General features: G+C 35.0%; 1 protein-coding gene across 5 annotated transcripts in view; it reads left to right on the forward strand.

Annotated features, from left to right (window-relative positions):
- Positions 1-20,941, forward strand: part of RBL2 (RB transcriptional corepressor like 2) — a 68,930-nt gene that overhangs the window by 13,002 nt on the left and 34,987 nt on the right. For all 5 annotated transcript variants that reach the window (XR_014019699.1, XM_081274800.1, XM_081274799.1 and 2 more), the window contains exons 5-14: positions 1,257-1,385; positions 3,638-3,798; positions 4,120-4,184; positions 4,891-5,077; positions 11,541-11,707; positions 12,975-13,084; positions 14,625-14,728; positions 17,032-17,169; positions 18,473-18,637; positions 19,125-19,236. Coding sequence is in view for 4 of the 5 variants with exons in the window: in XM_081274800.1 (XP_081130926.1) it covers positions 1,257-1,385; positions 3,638-3,798; positions 4,120-4,184; positions 4,891-5,077; positions 11,541-11,707; positions 12,975-13,084; positions 14,625-14,728; positions 17,032-17,169; positions 18,473-18,637; positions 19,125-19,236 (1,338 nt within the window). In the remaining variant the exon portion in view is untranslated. The remainder of the gene's footprint in view (positions 1-1,256; positions 1,386-3,637; positions 3,799-4,119; positions 4,185-4,890; positions 5,078-11,540; positions 11,708-12,974; positions 13,085-14,624; positions 14,729-17,031; positions 17,170-18,472; positions 18,638-19,124; positions 19,237-20,941) is intronic.

Genomic DNA, 20,941 nt, shown 5'->3' on the forward strand with positions numbered 1-20,941 from the left:
TTGGATATATCAGTATAGAATTTAATTCATTAATGATCATTTGCCATATGGCATCAGAAGATTTTTTTTCTTTTTAATTCATTTAAGTTGAATTGTTGAATTTTTCCATTTGTATGAAAAAAGAACCATATATCCTGATATGCTGAGGTAAGTGGTAACTTTCTTTGGGAGAAAGGAGAGGAAAACCTGAAATGAAGCTCAGTGTGTGTACATGCATGCATTGGTAGGTATTAAGTATGGAAATGCTGAGGTTTGGAAATAGTTCTCCAGATAGATTAGCCATTTACATTGAATTTATCTGATATTAAAAGAAGGTAAAATCAATATGAAGCATATAATGACAGTATTTTACCAAAAAAGGAACAGAATTTAAGTTGCCAAAAAAAACCCAAACTACTAGAAATATTTCTTAATTTATGAGAATAATAAAACAATTTAACAGCCTCTATAATATGCTTTCAGTATTAGACTTAAACAGCACTGCTGCAAGGACACACTTCTGTAGTTTAGGTTTAAGTTTCTTATGTGTTTGTTACCAAGCACCAACAGTTACCTTGGATAGTAACTCTGTAATTTAAATATCTTTGAGTCCCTGTCGCATTAATTTCTGTAAGTTTCTATCATGTAGAAAAGTATTAAAATGTTATATTGGAGTTCTGATGGTTTTAAAGTATGTACATGAGAAATTGATTATGAGTCATAATTTCTAAATAATATCCATGTCAAATTGTTTCTTACAGTTTGAGGTAATTTATAAATTCTCCTTTTTTTTTCTTTTTGGTACTGGGAGTTGAATCCAGGAGTGCTTTATCACCATATCGCCAGCCCTTTTTATTATTTTCAAAAAGAGTCTCCTTAAGTTACTTAGGGCCTTGCTAAATTGCTGAAGCTGGTCATTTGCCACCTTACCCAAGTGCCACTATGCTCAGCCTATAATTCTTTTCAGAAATTTCAAAATCTAATGATAATATTAAGATTTAGTTAGCTACTAAGTATTTAGTAAGTGCTTATTTAATGAATACTGAATGAATGCATGGCATTTTTAGTAAGGTTTTTGTTTGCATTTAACACTAGGAAATTTATTAAAATATATGAGTAATGTCTCAAAATGTGAACTTCCCAAAACACTTAATATAATTCTTGAGTCAACTTTGTATGATGTTGTATAGTGTCATTAAAATAAAGGAATAAATTATTTTTTAAAATATTGTAAAGTTGATGCTAATTTAATTCCATAACTGTCTATAATCCTGTAGGTAATTTCCCCATGATTAGTGATGATTTGGTCAATTCTTATCACCTTCTTCTGTGTGCTTTGGACTTAGTTTATGGAAATGCCCTTCAGTGCTCTAATCGTAAAGAACTAGTGAATCCTAATTTTAAAGGTAAGTGTTTATTTAAAAGATTCTTGGGCAACCCAGATTTCTACATTATGTTTATTACTCTTAGAGGTTGTATACATAATACAGATTTTCCAGCATCAGAGACCATGAGTATTTGAAAAAACTTCCATCATAATAGTTATCCAGGACATATATGATAAAGGGTCAAAGCTCTCTTGACATTTTTTGTTTTGGAGATATCACAGAGTTTCAAGTCTTAAGTGATAACTTTAGAAGTTTCTGAAATATGTACTACAAGGAGAAGGCATTTAGAAATTCAGAGTAACAGAAGATTACCCATGTTAAATATCATATGTTGTATATTTATTTGTCATATAAAAATATTAAAATATATATATTTATTGCACAGTTTTATAAAAAGAAAGAAACTCAGCAAAGATGACATTAAAGCTGGTATTATTTTCAACATTGGCAAGGGTTTATACCTCACACACTCTGTAGAGGTGAAAAAGGATTTACTGTTAGAATCTTCTTTCCAATTTTTTGCTATATAAGAGTAGTTATGGTTCTAAAATAAGTAAAATGAGCCAGGCACAGTGGCACATACCTATACTTCCAGTGACTTAATAGGATTACAAGTTTGAGGCCAGCCTCAGTAAATCAGTAAGGTCCTGTCTCAAAATAAAATTTTAAAAAGGGCTGGGGGTATAGTTCAGAGAGATAGCTCTCCTGGGTTCAGTCCATTGTACCACCCACTAATTATTTTGACAATGCATTTAGTGTGCTTTAATTTACATAATTTCTATGAAATCGCAGTTCAGAATCCAAACTGTAATTTATAAAGTATATATTAAAAAGTATTTATGTAACTAATATATAAGCTACTTTTAGTTGAATAATACCATAGTAGGATTCTAGAGAGTTGTTGTCAATTTTGTAGTGGTTACAGATACAGTTTTACCTTGTCTATCAGGAGCAGAGATTTTTTAAATTAGCCTAGTTACTTACTTCAGTTGCTCCTGATTTGGTAAATTAATGTTCCTTGTATAGGTTGAGCATCCCTAATCTGAAAATACAAAATCTGAAGTGATCTGAAATCTTGACACTTTCTGAGTTCAGACATGATGATCAAAAAGTTTAATATTTAGGGCTGGGTAGATACAGCACTTCCCTACCATGTACAAGGCCCTGATTTTGATCTCCAGCACTAACAAAAATAAAAAGTAAATTCAGATTTTGGAGCATTTCAGATTTTACATTTTTGGATCAGGGATACTTGTCTGGTAACATCTATGCAGATTTTCTAAAATCCAGAAGACTTCAAAATCTAAAACACTTCCAAGCATTTTGGAAAAGGAATAGTCAACCTACATTCTTTTTTTTTTTTTTTCAACTTAGTTGTAAGTGGACACAATATCTTTATTTCATTTTTATGTGGTGCTGAGGATAGAACCCAGGGCCTCACACATGCTAGGCGAGCACTCTACCACTGAGCCACACAACTCCAGTCCCTCAACCTACATTCTTTTTTGTCCTTTCTCTCATTCTCTGTTTTACTTTTTTTTAGTTGTAGGTGGACAGAATACCTTTATTTTATTTATTTATATGTGATGCTGAGGACTGAACCCAGGGCCTCATATATGCTAGGCAATTGCTCTACCACTGAGCCACAACCCCAGCCCCTCTCATTCTTTCTTAACTCTCTTTTTTCTTTCTTTCTCTCCTTACCTCTTCCTTCTTCCTCCCTCCTTTCCTTCTTTCCTTCACCCACTACCCCTCATGCTGGGCATTGAACCAGGGCCTGCCTCTTTGCTCCATCCCAGAACTATACCCATAGCTCCTTTTTATATTTTTTTAATGGTTGCTTCCCCCATTTTTTTCTTTTAATCTTTTATTTTTCTTTAACTTCTTTTTTTTTGCTCTTGTGCTGAGCCTACAACAAGAATAAACTAAATTAATATGATAAATAATCTAATTAAATCTAAGTATATAATCCTTGAACTGTAATTTTTTTTGAAGTGGTGTTTCTTGTTTGAATGTAAGCTTATTTGCAAAGTTGTATTTTTTTTTTTTTTAGGTCTTAGAGCAATAAATTAATTTTTAATCATATCCAAATAGATAACCAAATAAAATCTTTTAAGTTGTGATATACTTTTTTAGAGTTGAATTAGGAATATATACACTATTAACTATACATTCATATGCTATTCAGATCTTGATTAGATTCTGAATTTTGGCTTATTAAAATTTAATTTAGTGAGTACTGATATCTCCATTTTATTCTTTCATCACAGGCCTATGTGAAGATTTTCACACTAAGGATTTTAAACCTTCCTCTGACCCACCTTGTGTCATTGAGAAACTCTGTTCCTTACATGATGGTCTTGTTTTGGAAGCAAAGGGAATAAAGGAACATTTCTGGAAGCCCTATATTAGGAAACTTTATGAGAAAAAGGTTTGTAAGTAAAAAGAAATAACAAGAAATTATTTTCTAGAGAAAGACTTGATTTCGTATGATAATTTATCTACCCACCTACTTATTTTTGGTACCAGGGATTGAATTCAGGGGTGCTCGACCACTGAGCCACATCCCCAGCCCTATTTTATATATTATTTAGAGACAGGGTTTCACTGAGTTACTCAGCACCTCACCTTTGCTGAGGCTGGCTTTAAATTCATGATTCTCCTGTCTCAGTCTCCTGAGCCACTGGAATTACAGGAGTGTGCCACCGTGCCTGACTCATATAATAATTTAAAATCTCTTCTTTCATCATAGCTCCTCAAGGGAAAAGAAGAAAATCTTACAGGGTTTCTGGAACCTGGGAACTTTGGAGAGAGTTTGTGAGTACATCTGTTAAAGTATCTTATTTTAAATTGTGTACTTAGGAAACCTCAAAGTTTGATGTTTTTATTGTTTTGTACTCTGGGAATTTAAAATGTTTTATGAGAGAATATAGGAAGCAATAAAAATTCTGTTTTTAAATTTAGTGAAAATTGTTTTGGTTTTTTTTTTTTTTAATACTTATTTATTTTTTTAGTTTTCGGCGGACACAACATCTTTGTATGTGGTGCTGAGGATCGAACCTGGGCTGCACGCATGCCAGGCGAGCGCGCTACCGCTTGAGCCACATCCCCAGCCCAAAAAATTGTTTTTTGAATGATTAGTTACATCAAGCTTTTGCAACTTTATGGGTGAAAAGTGACAATGTGGAAATATTGAGGTTTTCAGAGGTTCCTATAAAAGCTGGGAAAGATAGCTAAGCTTTTCACCAGGAGTTGCATCTACCAGGCAGATTGGCACAGGGTATACACTATGAAACTGTCAGTGAGATACACTCCCTGTGCAGTGGATGCACATAGTGTAGCAATCTTATGTTTTATTCTCTTCAGTTTTTATAAACAGTGATCTCAAATGAAATTTAACTTTCAAAAATTATTAGAACTTTTAGTAAATAAAAAATGAAATAATTAAGTGGCCTGAAACATTAACTGAAATGGCAATTCTTTGAGAGAGAACATTTTGTTGTTTTTTTCTTTTTCCATACAGTAAAGCCATCAATAAGGCCTATGAGGAGTATGTTTTATCTGTTGGGAATTTAGATGAAAGAATATTTCTTGGAGAGGATGCTGAAGAGGAAATTGGGACTCTCTCAAGGTGCCTGAACTCTGGTTCAGGAACAGAGAGTGCTGAAAGAGTACAGATGAAAAACATTTTGCAGCAGCATTTTGACAAGGTGAGTGGAGTCATCTCAGGAGAGTACAAATACAGGTGCAGATAAGCTGAGGGTTCTATTTTATTTTTGTAGTTCTCTGTGTTTTATTTGTTTACTGAATGAAAAAAAAATAGTTCCATCCTACTTCTCTCAATTAAAAGTTATCTTGTTAATTTACTTTTGGTTGACATCAACTTTGAAAGGTTTTAGTTAGGTCTGAGCAAAAGAGAATTTATTGTAAATTAAAACAAAAGTATCATGCTGATAATTTTTGGTTTTGAAAAGATGGGCCAATAGTATATAGCCTATGCATGTGATGAACATAGTAGGGATTTATAAAATGTTAATAATTAACCTGAATTGTGGCCTTCATTGAAGAAACTGGAGAAACAAACTCTATTATTTAAGAAAATTCTGTTAAAATGAGTTTCAGCATTGTGTGGTGTTAGGTAGACTGATAAAGACTAAGAGTTTCCCCTCCCTTTAAGTGAGTTGCTTCAGATTTGAGACTTATCTGCCTTTTTATTTCTAAAGGTATTTTATATACCATATTGTGTCTTGGACATTGGAAAATATATCAGTGAACAAAATAACCATGTATATGTTGTTTTAAAGAAGCTTATAGCTAGAGTAGGGAGGTGGATCTCAGATAACCAAAGAGTTAAATGTATGTTGAATTATAGTATATGAAGAAAAATTAAATAGATTAGTAATGCAAAGTATTGGGGGTAGGAGAGAATGGATGGGCAGATGGAGCTACTATAGATAAGGTAGGAAAAGTGTTTGAGGAGGTAATATTAGCAGAGACCTAAATAAGTGAGGAAGCAAGTCATGGAAATAGCTGCAGAAATAAGTGTGAAGCTAAGAGAATAGCAGGCGCAAGGCTCTGAGGTAGAAACTCCATGTCATTTCTGAACAGTGAGAATATTAGTGCATAAGGAATGGAGTGAGGGAGGGGAAGAGTGATAAGAAGTAAAGGGAGGGAGGAGCAAGGGACAGCTGGGATCATGCAGGCTCTGGAGGCCTTTGTAGGAACTTTTCTTTTGCACTGATGGAAATGAAAGGTTTTAAGAGGGTGTTTTTGAGGAGTGACCCCTGCTATGTGATCTGATTGGCCTTTTTAAAGGTCTTGTGGGGAAGTGGGGTCCGGGGCAAGAGTGAAAGTAGGCAGTTAAGAGGCTATTGGTTATCACTAGTCTAGTGATAATCCATGGATGGTACCTTGATGGAGAGGGATGGCCGTATTTGGGTCACATTTTGGAGATGCCACAGGATTTATTGACATTTTGGATTAAGATGTGACAGATGAAAAATAATGACAATAGGGTGAGTGATATAAAAGCTAACGTCCTTACAAACGCCTCTGTGGTCTTAAGGGACCTGGCCCTGTTATCATTCTGAATTCATCTCTAATTTCTTTCCTCCTCACCCATTCCACTATGCCACATTAACTTCCTTTTTCATTTTTCAGATATGCCATGCATGCTGCCAACTCAAAGCCTTGGGCCTTGCTGTTTCCTCTGCCTAAAACATGTTTCTTCAGATATTCACGTGGCTTACTTCCTCACTTCATTATGATCTCTGATAACTTGATTACTATGTCAATTAATAACCACCAGCGTCCTCCAACCCTCAGGACTTCCTTTCTCCTGTACTCTGCTATTGATGTCATTTCAGTATTTATTGCTAGCAGTAAATAAGTAGATAGGTGGGTAGGTTGATAGAAAGAATTGTTATCTATCTCCTTGTACTAGAGCACAAGTTTCATGAGGGATGTGACCATGCTGTTTGCAGTGTTCAACATATAATAGGCATTCCAAATATATTTATGGTTAACATTTATTGAAAGGGAAGAACAGATCTTGGGAGTAGATCAAAAGTTAGGGTTACGGCTGGAAGGCTGGGGATGTAGCTCAGAGGCAAAGCACTTGCCTAGCATGTGTAAGACCCTGGGTTCCATACCTTGCACTGCCAAAAAAAAATTGGAGTTAAAGTTTAGCATGTTAAATCTGAGTTATGTCTTAGGCATCCTAGTAGAGTCATTGAGTAGGCAGCTCAGAAATTCATCACTGGAGTTCACAGCAGAGGTTAAGATTATGTATACATACATACATATTTTTTCTGGAGTCATCAGGATGTGGATGGCTTTTAAAGTTATGGAATGAAGAGAGATTACTTAGCAGTGTGAGAGAGAGGGAGAGAGAGAATTTTAATATTTATTTTTTAGTTTTTGGCGGACACAACATCTTTCTTTGTATGTGGTGCTGAGGATCGAACCCGGGCCGCACGCATGCCAGGCGAGCACACTACCGCTTGAGCCACATACCCAGCCCCAGCAGTGTGATTTTTAAGGACAGCTGCATTGCAAATTTTGGAAGTCTTCACTTGGAGAAGGAACAGCCTAGTATATATATGTGTATGTGTGAGTGTGTATATGTGTGTGTGTGTGTGTTTTTTTTTGCAGTACTGCAGAATTTGAAGCCAGGGTACTGTACCACTGACCTATATCCTCAGATTTTTTTATTTTATAGTTTAATTCAAGGTCTTACTAAGTTGCCCATGCTGGCCTTGAACTTGAGATCTTCCTGCCTCCACTTCCTGAGTAGCTAGGACTAGAAGAGTACCATTGTGCCCAGCAACATCCTAGTATTTTTAAACTATCAACTTCATATCATACTTGAGTTAAAGAAAAATTCCTCTTGGTTAGAATGCACAGGGAGCTTTAAGTAAGTTAAACACTTAAAACAGTGCTACCAAATAGCTCCATGTTGACCTTGAAGAGAATAGGCAGGAAACTGGTTGTTATATTCTGATTTTCTCTATAAAAATGCTGCCTGTGGGTGATGTGGTTAAATGCTGCTGGCTGCTGTTGACTTCTTAGGTGCACCAGGTATTTTTCTCCCTCAATTCAGGCACAGGTTCATATATGGTAAAGAAGTTGGCTCCAAGAGACCTAAGGCAGGGAGTTAATGCAGTTCATCTACCCAGATCATGTTATGAACTTAAAAAAAAAATGATAGGATGAATTTCCTCTAAACAAAATAAAATGAAGGTCTTAGCTCTACTGGTTTTTTTTTTTTCTTTTTAGTGAGACAAGGGACAAGGTCTTGCTAAGTTGCGTAGGGCCTCACTTTTGCTGAGGCTGGCTTTGAACTCCTGATCCTCCTGCCTCAGCCTCCTTAGTCATTGGATTACCTGTGTGTGCTGACATGTGCTGCCATGCCCAGCTAGCTCTACTGCTATCTGAGACACACAGAAAGCATACAGATTTACTGTAGAAACCACATAGATTTCTTAGTTTTTTTAAAAAAGATTTAAATTTGTTCTACTTAGTTGTACATGACAGCAGAATGCATTTCAATTCATTGACCACAAATGGAGTCCAACATTTCAATTCTCTGGTTGTACACGGTGTAGAGACACACCATTCATGTAATCATACATGTACCTAGGGTAATGATGTCCATCTCATTCTACCATCTTTCCTATCCTCATAACCCCTCCCAGCCCTCCCCTTTGCCCAATCCAAAGTTCCTCCATTCTTCCCATGCCCCACCACCATCATAGATCAGTATCCACTAATCAGAGAAAATATTTGGCCTTTGGTTTTTTGAGATTGGCTTACTTTGCTTAGCTTAATATTCTCGAACTCCATCCATTTGCCTGCAAATTATGCCATAATTTTATTCTCTTAATGCTGAGTTTTATACATTGTGTATATATACCACAGTTTCTTTATCCATTCATCTATTGATGGACATCTAGGTTGGTTCCACAGTTTAGCTAATATGAATTTAGTGGCTATAAACATTGGTGTGGCTATATTACTATAGTATGCTGATATTAAGTCCTTTGGATATAGACCAAGGAGTGGTATAACTGGGTCAAATGGTGATTCCATTCCAAGTTCTCTGAGGAATCTCCACACTGCTTTCCAAAGTAGTTGCACCAATTTGCAGTCCCACCAGCAATGTATGAGTGTACCTTTTCCCCCAACATCCTCTCCAACACTTATTATTGCTTATATTCTTGATAACTGCCATTCTGACTGAGGTGAGATGAAATTTTAGTTTTGATTTGCCTTTAATTACTGAAGATGTTGAACACTTTTTCATATATTTGTTGATCGCTTGTATATCTTCTTCTGAGAAGTGTCTGTTCAGTTCCTTAGCCCATTTATTGATTGGGTTGATTTTTTTCGGTGTAAGTTTTTTGAGTTATTTATATATCCTGGAGATTAGTGCTCTATCTGATGTATGTGTGGTAAAAATTTGCTCCCATACTGTAGGCTGTCTCTTCACCTCAGTGATTGTCTCTTTTTGTTGAGAAGAAGCTTTTTAGTTTGAATCTATCCCATTCAATAAATTCTTGATTTTATTTCTTGCACTTTAGGACTTGTTAAGGAAGTCGGGGCCTAATCTGACATGTTGAAAATTTGGGCCTACTTTTTCTTCTATTCAGTGCAGGGTCTCTGGTCTAATTCCTAGTTCCTTGATCCACTTTGAGTTGAGTTTTGTGCATGGTGAGAGAGAGAAGTTTAATTTTATTTTGCTACATATGAATTTCCAGTTTTCCCAGCACCATTTGGTGAAGAGGCTATCCTTTCTCCAATGTATGTTTTTGGTGTCTTTGTCTAATAAGATAACTGTATTTATGTGGGTTGGTCTCTGTGTCTTCTATTCTGTACCATTGGTCTACATGTCTGTTTTGGTGCCAATACCATGCTGTTTTTGTTACTACTCCTCTGTAGTATAGTTTTAGGTCTATATTGTGATACCTCCTTCTTCACTTTTCTTCTAAGGATTGCTTTGACTATCCTGGGTCTCTTATTTATCCAAATGAATTTCATGATTGCTTTTTCGAGTTCTATAAAGAATGACATTGGGATTTTTTTTTATATTTATTTTTTAGTTTTAGGTGGACACAATATCTTTATTTTACATTTATGTGGTGCTGAGGATCGAACCCAGTGCCTCATGCATGCTAGGCGAGCACACTACCACTGAGCCACAACCCCAGCCCCCGACATTGGGATTTTAATAGGAATTGCATTAACTCTGTATAATAGTTTTGGTATTTATGGCCATTTTGACAATATTGACACTGCCTATTCAAGAGCATGGGAGATATTTCCATCTTCTAAGGTCTTCTTCAATTTCCTTCTTTAGGTTCTGTTGTTTTTGTTGTAGAGGTCTTTTACTACTTTTGTTAGATTGATTCCCAAGTATTTTATATTTTTTGAGACTATTTTGAATGGTAGAAACCACATAGATTTATTTCTGAGCTTTTCTGTGTCAAGTGAGAATTGAACAGCTTGTTCTTATGCCAGATGAAAATTGTGCTAGGTGTTTTAAAAACTCTCCAGAGTAAGTACACTTAATACTTAGGGAAATGTGGCTTGTCTTTTTTAAATATCAAAAATGCTGCTGAGGACTGGGGTTATAGCTCGGTGATGGACTACTTGCTTTGCATGCACAAGGCCCTGGGTTCCATAATAATAATAATAATAAAAAGATAGTATTAAGCTACTTTAACTACTTTAACTTTTCAGAGTTTATGCAAAAATCAGAAAAGATGCTTTATTTGCAGATGTATTTATGCTTAAATTCTTTGTCTTTAAGTTGTATCTTTTTTATATTATATACAAGAATACATTTCTGGGAAGACTTGTCTATTCTAGAGAGAAAAAGTGTGATAGAGTCCAATAACTAAAGATAGTGGAGGGGCAAAAAGATTGATGAAGATTGCTTTTCCTCAGATTGCCTTTTTGGAGAATGTTTAATCGTCTCTCTGAAGGAGATTTGATGCTTTGGATGGACTTTGTTAACTCTTGGATTTTATTTGGGCCAGATTTAATCCATAGCTTTCATTTGTCCATCTTTTGAGATTTGTAGACATGATGGTGAATATGAGCTGTCAAATTCTGTTTCTCAGACCTGAGAATAATATTCTTAATTTTTAAAAACATAATGGTTTTCTTTGAGCTCAAGTTTTGAAAGAGAGATAATAGGAAGATATACCTTAAAGTTTTAACTTTTTTTTCCCTTTGGTACTTGGGGATTGAACTCGGGACACTTTAACACTGAGCCATATCCTCAGCCCTTTTTATTTATTTATTTTTTTTTTTGAGACAGGGTCTTCCTAAGGTGCTTAAGGCCTCCATGAGTTGCTAAGGCAGGCCTCAAACTTTCGATCCTCCTGCCCTAGCCTCCTAAGTCACTGTGATTACAGGCATGTGCTACCTCACCTGGCTTAAAGTTTTAACTTTTAAGACACAAACATATAGTTGGCTAAAATAAATAGTGTCTTGTCACATATCTTTACATGGATAATGGCGGCTCTTAGTTGTGTTATATTTAAATTCCAGGAAGGTGATAAATGAGTTGCTAAAATTTATTGATATTATAAAGATAAGGTCTGATTGAATTAAATTCCTATTTGTGAAGTAACAAAGTCTTTCTTACCTAATAATTTTATTCACCAGTCTAAAGCACTTAGAATCTCCACACCACTCACTGGTGTGAGGTACATTAAGGAGAACAGCCCTTGTGTGACTCCCATTTCTACAGCTACACATAGCTTGAGTCGTCTTCACACCATGCTGACGGGCCTCAGGAATGCACCAAGTGAGAAATTGGAACAGATTCTCAGGTTAGTTTGAGCTCTGTCTACCTTTCCAAGATCGGGTGTTGATCATTTTCCAATTCCTATATCAATTTTCACTATTATACCTCATTTTAATAATTGTATAGCAGTTGCATGCTCAGTCTTGTTGGTCAGCAGAGGACATAGCAATATAAGATGAATAAGCAGAAGATCATCTTTGCTCATATTTCTCTAATGTGATACAGGAAATGGTAAACTAACAATGCAAAACCCTGTATGATAAGGTACCAAATCTCATTATCAACTATTTTACAATTGTAGAAAAGGAGGTTATGTGGTCAGTGTCAATGAGAGTTGACATAGAACTTCATGAAAGGGATTGGACCTGAACAAATTTCTGAAGGGTGGATCAGATTTGAACAGATAAGATGAAGCTTTCTGTGTTCATAAAGCAAGAGTAAAACCACTGTTGCTTTTGAAAGCTCTCTAAACACTTGGCCTACAAAGAAAGTTAACTGCCTCCCAACTCTAATCTTAAATACCCTCAGTGGGGTTAAATATTACCAGTAAATACTAGGTAAAATCAAAGGGTTTTGCATTTGTAAAAAGGTAAGTGTGTGTCATAAATAAAATTCTGGTTATATACAATACTTGGTAATTATCTCTAACAGAATTATAACTGGTTTTTAAAAAAAAATTTTTCCAAGCTTGTTATGTTTTTACAGTGAAATGTATATATTTATGATCAAGATAAACACACAGAGGTTACAAAGGCCCATATGGTGGTATTTGTATAATCCTTCTGAATTTAATTTATATTGCTTTCTAATAAAAAAGAATTAATGACATAAACCTCATTTTGGTGAAAAAAAAAAGAATGTCAGTAATGGTTTATGTGAGTCTGCAGTATAGGTTACATACCTCTTCCTGTTTTCTTTCAGGTGTTCTTAAAAGCACCTATGTTCTCTAGGGAATCAATTGAAGGCAGTTTTTGGTTGTCATCAGTTATTGGGGATATGCAAGTTGAGTTTGGACCAGTCATGGCATTAGTTGGACCCCAGGGCCAAGATTGCTAAGTTTACCAAAGTGAAGGGTACAGTGCCTCACAAGATAGCATATGTACTTTTTCACTCCAAATAATAGTCTAGCCACCTTTGTAAAGGAAGCATGGGATCTTCTGAATTAACTTGGAAGGTATATAGTGTCCAAAGATTTTACATTTACATGTTAATGAAATTACAGAGTTGTAATATTTTACCCTTTCATAACCTGATACGACATTTATATTAGATAGTTTTTTATTACTTTTTAGGACATGTTCCAGAGATCCAACCCAGGCTATTGCTAACAGATTAAAAGAAATGTATGAAATATATTCTCAGCATTCCCAGCCAGATGAGGATTTTAGTAATTGTGCTAAAGGTAAGGTTTATTATTGTATTTAAGTACATGGAGTACTTTCTTGGTAATCCAGTCAGAAACATGAAAAGACTTATGACTAAATGGAGAGGTGTAGTGTGGCTATTTTTTCTTTTATCCAAGTGACTTCTAGGCTCTTCTCTGAAAGAAATTTTAGACTAGTATCTATATTATGTTAGATTTTTTGTTCTTTTTTTATTGGTAAATTCTTTTTCATGTGTGTGGTTTAACTACTGAGCCGCATTCCCAGCTCTTTTTATGTTTTGAGACAGGGTCTCACTGAGTTACTTAGGGCCTTGCTAAATTGCTGAGGCTGGCTTTGAACTTTCCATCCTCCTGTGTCAGCATCTGAAGCCACAGGGATTAACAGGTGTGCATCACCATGCCTGGTGACTATTGGTAAATTCTTTAGTTTTCATTTGTAAACTGGAAATTAAACAAAACTATAGTGATTCTTCAACATAGTACGAACAAGGATAGATAAATGGGTTGACTATCTCTTTTCTGAAATGCTTGGGACTAGAAGTGTTTCAGATTTCAGATTTTTTTTCAGACTTTTGAGTATTAGATATACAAATTGAAGTATCTTGGGGGATAGGACACAAATCTGAACACAAAATTTATTCATGTTTTATATATACCTTATAGCCTAATACTTTAATGCAATAGTTTTAGTGTATCTGTGTTTTGCCTGTGACATGAGTTCAGGGTTGAATTTTCAAATGACTCCATCTTGGTGCTTAAAAAGTTTCAGATTTTGGATCATTTTGGATTTTGGATTTCCACGTTAGGGATGATCAACCTGTAACTGGTCCATATGCCCAAACGTGGACTGGGAATTGTTTGATGTCAAAATGGAACCAAGTATGTGGAATAGTAAACCAATTACATATCTCTTAGCATCTGTCAGCTTCTCGTTACTGTAATAAAACACCCGAGAGTATTAACTTAGAAAAGGTTTATTCATCTCACTGTTCCATTCCATGATCAAGTAGCTCCACTGTTTTGGGTCTCTTTGGGGGGATTCTGGATAACAATGTCAGAGAGTATGTGGTGAGGCAAACTCATATCATAAGCCAGAAAACAAGAAAGAGACAAGAAGAGATGGGGATCCCAGTGACTTAAGGACTTCCAATTAGGCCCCATCTGGTAAAGGTCCCACCACTTTCCCATAGAGCCACTCTTAGGACCAAGTCTATTACATGGGTATTTAGAGGATATTCAACATCCAAACTGTAGCATCATAGAACTATTTTTTTTCCAAACAGAACAAAAATATGTGAATCTTAATGCAGTGATATTATAAATTTTTATATGCAAATTTCAGTTAGCAATTTTAGAAAAAATATGAATGTTACCATGAAGAATATAAGGAATTTTAGGGATAACTAAATAAGCTATTATAGAAAAGGCATATATCTGAAGTATGGTTTTGGTTTTTAAGTTTTATTTTGTGGGTAGAGAGTGAGTGATGGGCCTTCATTTTGCATGTTGTTTATTTTCTTGGTATTTGATTTTTGTGTTTTTAAAATTATTTCTACAGAAATTGCCAGCAAACATTTTCGTTTTGCAGAGATGCTTTACTATAAAGTATTAGAATCTGTTATTGAGCAGGAACAAAAAAGACTGGGAGACATGGATTTATCTGTGAGTAAAACAGTTTCCTTCTTCTCTACTCAAAAATTAAAAAAAAAAAAAATAAGGTGGGGTAGAGAAGAGGGAAAGAAAGGACAGAAGAGGGAGGAAGGTAAGGAAGGAAGAAGGAGGAAGAGCCATTAAAAAGAAATGATGTATGACTCTAGGGAATAAGATTGGCATCTCAGAATAGACTCAATTCAGGAAGATGAAAAGAGTTCTGGAGGTGGAGGGTGGTTATGGTTACATAACACTGTTACCATACTTAATGTCACTGAATTGTAAACTTCAAGATGGTTAAATGCTGTTTTGTTAAGTATATTTTACCACAGTAAAGAATTTTTTTTTAAATCAGTTACTTTGGTGAATATAACTTTATTGGCCTCTAAACTGTAGCTGTTTTTTATATATCCTTCAATATGTGCTTTACAAAAAATAAAGTCATAAGTCATAAAATAGCCCTTTAAATTCATACAGCAATTTATACACACATACACACACACATATACATATTCACACACACCTTGTTCACCTCTCTCTCTATATCCTTTGGTAACCTTTACTTAGTCTGTTTTCTGGCTGTCTTTTTATGAATTTATTTACCTATGCTAGGTATCTCATTTAAATAGAATTTAGTACAATATTTGTCCTTCTTAGTCTGGCTTAATGCACTTCTCAGGGTTTATCCACATTCCAGCATAAATCACAATTTTTCTTCCCTTTTGTTTAAACATGTTGTTTATCCATTCATTTTATGGTGGATATTTGGATCATTTCTACCTTTTGACTACTGTAAATAATGCTGCTGTTAATATTGGTGTAAAAGTATTTGTCAAGCATCTGTTTGAGTCCCTGCTAACAGTTTTTTTGAGATCTTCATACCTAGAAGTATAATTGCTAGATCATGGTAATTTTTCTTTTCCTTCTTTTTTTTTTTTTTTTTTTTTGGTGGGGGGCAGGGTTGGTGGGGGAAGACAGTTCTGGAGATCAGACCCAGGCTTTTGAGCAAGCATTCTATTACTGAGCCACATCCCTAATTCCATGTGGTGACTATTTGTTTAACTTTTTCAGGAACTGCCATACTGGTACAGCCATAGCAGCTGTACCACTTTCTTTACATTCTCACCAGCCCTACACCAGGGTTTCGGCTTTCTCACATCCTCAAAACATTTGTTATTTTTCATTTTTTGAAAAATATTCATCTTGATGGATATGAAGTAATATCTCATGGTGCTTTTGATTTGCATTTCCCTAACAATTTTTAAAATTCTAGATATTAATTCTAGATGTTAATCCTTTCTAGATTAGTTTTTTAAATTCTACATTTTAATCCTTTACCAGGTGTCCAATTTGCAAGTATTTTCTCCCATTCTGTGGGTTTTGTTTTCACCCTGTTGTTAGTCTCCATTCTTTTTTTTAAAAAATATTTTATTTATTTAGTTTTCGGCGGACACAACATCTTTGTTTGTATGTGGTGCTGAGGATCGAACCCGGGCCGCACGCATGCCAGGCGAGCGCGCTACCACTTGAGCCACATCCCCAGCCCTCTTTTTTTTAAATATTTTTTTTAGTTGTCAGTGTACCTTTTATTTATATGCAGTGCTGAGAATTGAACCCAGTGCCTCACATATGCTAGGCAAGTGCTTTACCACTGAGTCACAATTCTATCTCTCCAGTTTATTTATTTATTTATTTTGGTAGTGTTGGGGATTGAACCCAGGGCTTTGTGCATGTGAGGCAAGCACTCTACCAACTGAGCTATATCCCCAGCCCCATTTATTCTTAATTTTTAAATTTTGATGAATTCTCATTTATCCATATTTTTTCTTGTTGGCTGAGTAACTTTTTAATTCAAAAATAATAAATATTCATATACACTTTTGAGAAACTAATAAGCAAAGCAAATCACCTGTACTTATGTCACTCTACAATAAACATGTTTTTTGGCACATGGTCATCAAGCCAGTCACCTTCTTGCCTGCCTTCCAGCCGTCTTTTTGTGACAGTGCCCTCTTACTGTGAAAACTGTTTTGTAATATCTTTTTACATTATTCTAAGCATCAGGGTGCATTTGCATTTTGGTTAGAGATATCATATTTCATAGTATATAAGATTTTTGTAAGTTCTTATATATTCCTTTATATTTTTGATAAAAGAAAGCTTATTTATAGAGTTAAGAAAGGTTCTGTAAGAAAGTAAGCACATACTTCCACTAACTCAGAAAACAAGACCTTATCTGGTGTTTTTATTTTAAGTATGAAATGTCCTTTTAGAGTAGGCTAATGTTTCTAAATGTTTTTAACTTTGTTTTATAGGGTGTTCTGGAACAAGATGCATTCCATAGATCACTCTTAGCTTGCTGCCTTGAGGTTGTAACTTTTTCTTATAAGCCTCCTGGGAACTTTCCATTCATTACTGAAATATTTGATGTACCACTTTATCATTTTTATAAGGTATTTTTTCTTCTCATGTTTTTTTAATTGGTGCACTATAGTTGTATATAGTGATGGGATTTGTTACATATTCAAATATGCACATGATATTATAAGGTATTTTTTTAAAGTATGATATTAATGATCATGGATGAGATGAACTTCCTGTTGTTAGTCCTTAACAACTTTTTGTTTGTTTTGTGGTATTGGCAATTGAACCAGTGCTTTGCATGTACTAGGCAAGCACTCTATCGCTGATACAACTCCCCAGTCCTTTTTATTTTATTTGAGATAGGGTCTCACTAAGTGGTCCATGCTGACCTCAGTCTCCTGAATAGCTAGGATTACAGGTGTGTACCACCACACCCAACTGATAAAGGATTTTTAGAATACTGTGATTTCAGGAGTCTTACAAGGCTTTAAAAAGTAATGTGCGCATCACTAGCTAATCTTGTATTGCAGCCTTTTTTTGTTGTTGTTGTGAAAGTTAAATAACATTGAGAGTAGTTTGAAAAAGTAAGTTCTCTAGCTGGGTGTGGTGGCACATGCCTGTAATCCCAGGGACTTGGAAAGCTAAGGCAGGAATGTTGCAAGCTCAAGGCCAGCCTCAGCAATTTAGCAAGGCCCTGAGCAACTTGGTATGACTCTGTCTCAAAATAAAATATATAAAGGGCTGGTGATGTGGCTCAGTGGTTAAACAACCCAGGGTTCAATTCCTGGTACCAAAAATTAATAAATAATTTCCTGTCATTACAGAGAGGCATTAATCTTCTAGCTATTTACTTCTTTTGTTTGGTACTAGGGATTGAACACAGTGACACTTTACCACTGAGCTACATCCCCATCCCTTTTTTGAGACAGGGTCTTCCTTGATGTTAACTTAGCATATGGTCAAAATTAGTTTCTGTTTAAAGGGCTTTGATGTATTTTTTTTTTTGGTTTTTTTCTTTTGTGTGTATGCTGGGTATTGAACCCAGGGTCTTGTGCTGAGGCACACACCAGGTTCTTAGTATAAAATATTAACAGTAATGTTTTCATACTCAATATACAAAGGATATTTTTTCATTTACACATTTTGAAATATATCACTGTAGAAAATATTTTATATAATTTATGTATACATTAATTATTTACAAGATAGTAAAAGGAAGAACCACTGTTTCAAAATCAAACTTTTGTTAAATTTATAATTTTTGATATTTGTCTAAATATTGAAAAATATTTAAACAGATGAGTCCATTTTACTTTTATGCTTAGTAAAAATTTTTTGTGTGAAAAATCATAGTAATTATTAAATGATCCAAGGCCTTTTTCTTTATTTCAGGTAATAGAAGTATTCATTAGAGCAGAAGATGGCCTTTGTAGAGAGGTGGTAAAACACCTTAATCAGATTGAAGAACAGATCTTAGATCATTTGGCATGGAAACCAGAGTCTCCACTCTGGGATAGAATTAGAGACAATGAAAACAGAGTTCCTACATGTGAAGAGGTTTGTGAAAGTATCCTAACAGCTTTTTATAAGAAAAGTACATCAATATCTATCCTATTCCAGTACCCTTTCACCAGACAGCATTTAAATTTAGTATTTTCCATGTAGGGGGTGAGAGGTTTGATAGTTGGCATTAATATCTATCTACCTCTGTAAATATTAACAAGAACCAGGAATAATTTGAAATTGTCCCAAGGTTTCAGTGACAGTAAAATTCAATGGTTTTTCTTGATTCCGGATCAAGTTTCTGTTCATTAGCATAATTGCCATTCTAACTCTCCAAATCAGTAATAAAGGTTGATTCATATTTAATACCCAATTTTCAGTTTGGGAGGCTTTTTAGTTTTAGTATGAAAATGGAAAAAGCTGATTTTATTAAGGTGGAAGAACTAATGAGCCAAGATAGTTTTCTTCTTAGAGTATTACTATATTTCTAATGACAATGCTTCTTCAAATATTACCATTTTGTGTGAACAATTATTTATAGGTCATGCCACCTCAGAACCTGGAAAGAGCAGATGAAATTTGTATTACTGCCTCCCCTTTGACTCCTAGAAGGGTGAGTGAAGTTCGTGCTGATACTGGAGGGCTCGGAAGAAGTAAGTTCAAAATGTTAGAAGGAATATTTTGGAACCTTGCACCAAAGTCTGTGATTTGGTGCCACATGAATCATTTAAAAATAATGGTTTTAAAGAATATTTAATGAGGAAAATATATGACAGAACAAGAATCTTCTTTGTTGTGCTGGGCATAGAACCCATGGCCTCATACATGCTAGGCAAGCACTCTACTTCTGAGTTTTATCCCCAAGCCTCAAGTTACTTTTTAAAAGGATAGGATGCTATATATTTAATATTATCCTTATTTTTAAAGTGAATGTTTTCCTCAAAGCATAAAAATGGGCAGAAGTGGAAAAACCAACTTTTAAGAATAATTCTTGTTGGGTGATAGAATTCCCAGTGATATCTATACTTTTTTAAAAAAGGGAAATGGGTTATTTTTAAGATTAGAAGAAGTAGAGAAGTCTTCTTAAGGTTAGAGCTGCATGAACCAATTAGGTAGAAATACCAGTGAGATAAGAGAACTTGGTGGCCTAAACACATTCAGTTTTATCAGTTGAGCTGTGCTACCTGAATTAAGATGACAGCAGTGCTGGTCCAAGAAGTACAGAAAAGAGCAGGTTTGCTATGCATCTGGTTTATATTTTAATCAGCTTCTTAGATCTACTAGGTGCAAAATTTAAATTCACCCTATTTGCCAACAACATGATTCTATATTTAGAAGACCCAACAATGCCACCAGAAAACTTCTAGAACTCATAAATAAATTCAGTAAAGTAGGAGGATATAAATTAACACCCATAAATCAATTGTGTTCCTGTACACCAATGATGAATCAACTGAAAGAGAAATTTGGAAAACTATCCCAGTCACAATAGTCTCAAAACTAAAATACTTGGGACCCAATCTAACAAAAGAGGTGAAAGACATCCTCAATATGAACTACAGAACAGTATAGAAAGAAATTGAAGACCTTAGAAGATGGAAAGATCTCCCAAGGTTCTTGGATAGGCAGAAGTAATATTGCCAAAATGGCCATATTACCAAAAATGCTATACAGATTTAATGCAATTCCTGTGAAAATTTCAATGACATTCTTCATAGGTTTAGAAAAAGCAGCTGTGAAATTCATTTGGAAAAATAAGAGGCCAAAGCAATCCCTAACAAGAAGACTGAAGCAGGGGGCATCACAATACCAGACCATAAGTTACACTACAGAGTTATAGTAACAAAAACAACATGGTATTGGCACCAAAAAGACAGAATAGAATCCTCAGAGACAAACCCACATAGAGTTATCTCATACTAGACAAAGGTGCCATAAACATACATTGGAGGAAAGATAGCCTCTTCAACAAGTGGTACTGGGAAAACTGGAAATCCATATGTAGCCGAATGAAATTGAATCCCTATCTCTCACCCTGCACAAAACTCAAAGTGGATCAAGGAACTAAGCATTAAGACCAGAGACCCTGTGCCTACTAGAAGAAATGTAGGCCCAACTGTCCATCATGTCATTTTAGGAACTGACATCCTCCAGAAGACTTCTAAAACACAAGAAGTAAAATCAAGAATAGATGGGATGGTATCAAACTAAGAAGTTCTTCACAGCAAAGGAAACCATCAAGAACATGAACAGAGAGCCAACAGAATGGAAGAAAATCTTTGCACCTTATACCTCAGAGCATTAATCTCCAAGATGTACAAAGAACTCAAAAAATCCTAACACCAAAAACCTCAAATA

This window comes from Spermophilus citellus (assembly GCF_964194105.1).
Source record: "Spermophilus citellus genome assembly, chromosome: 18".
NCBI lineage: Eukaryota > Metazoa > Chordata > Mammalia > Rodentia > Sciuridae > Spermophilus > Spermophilus citellus.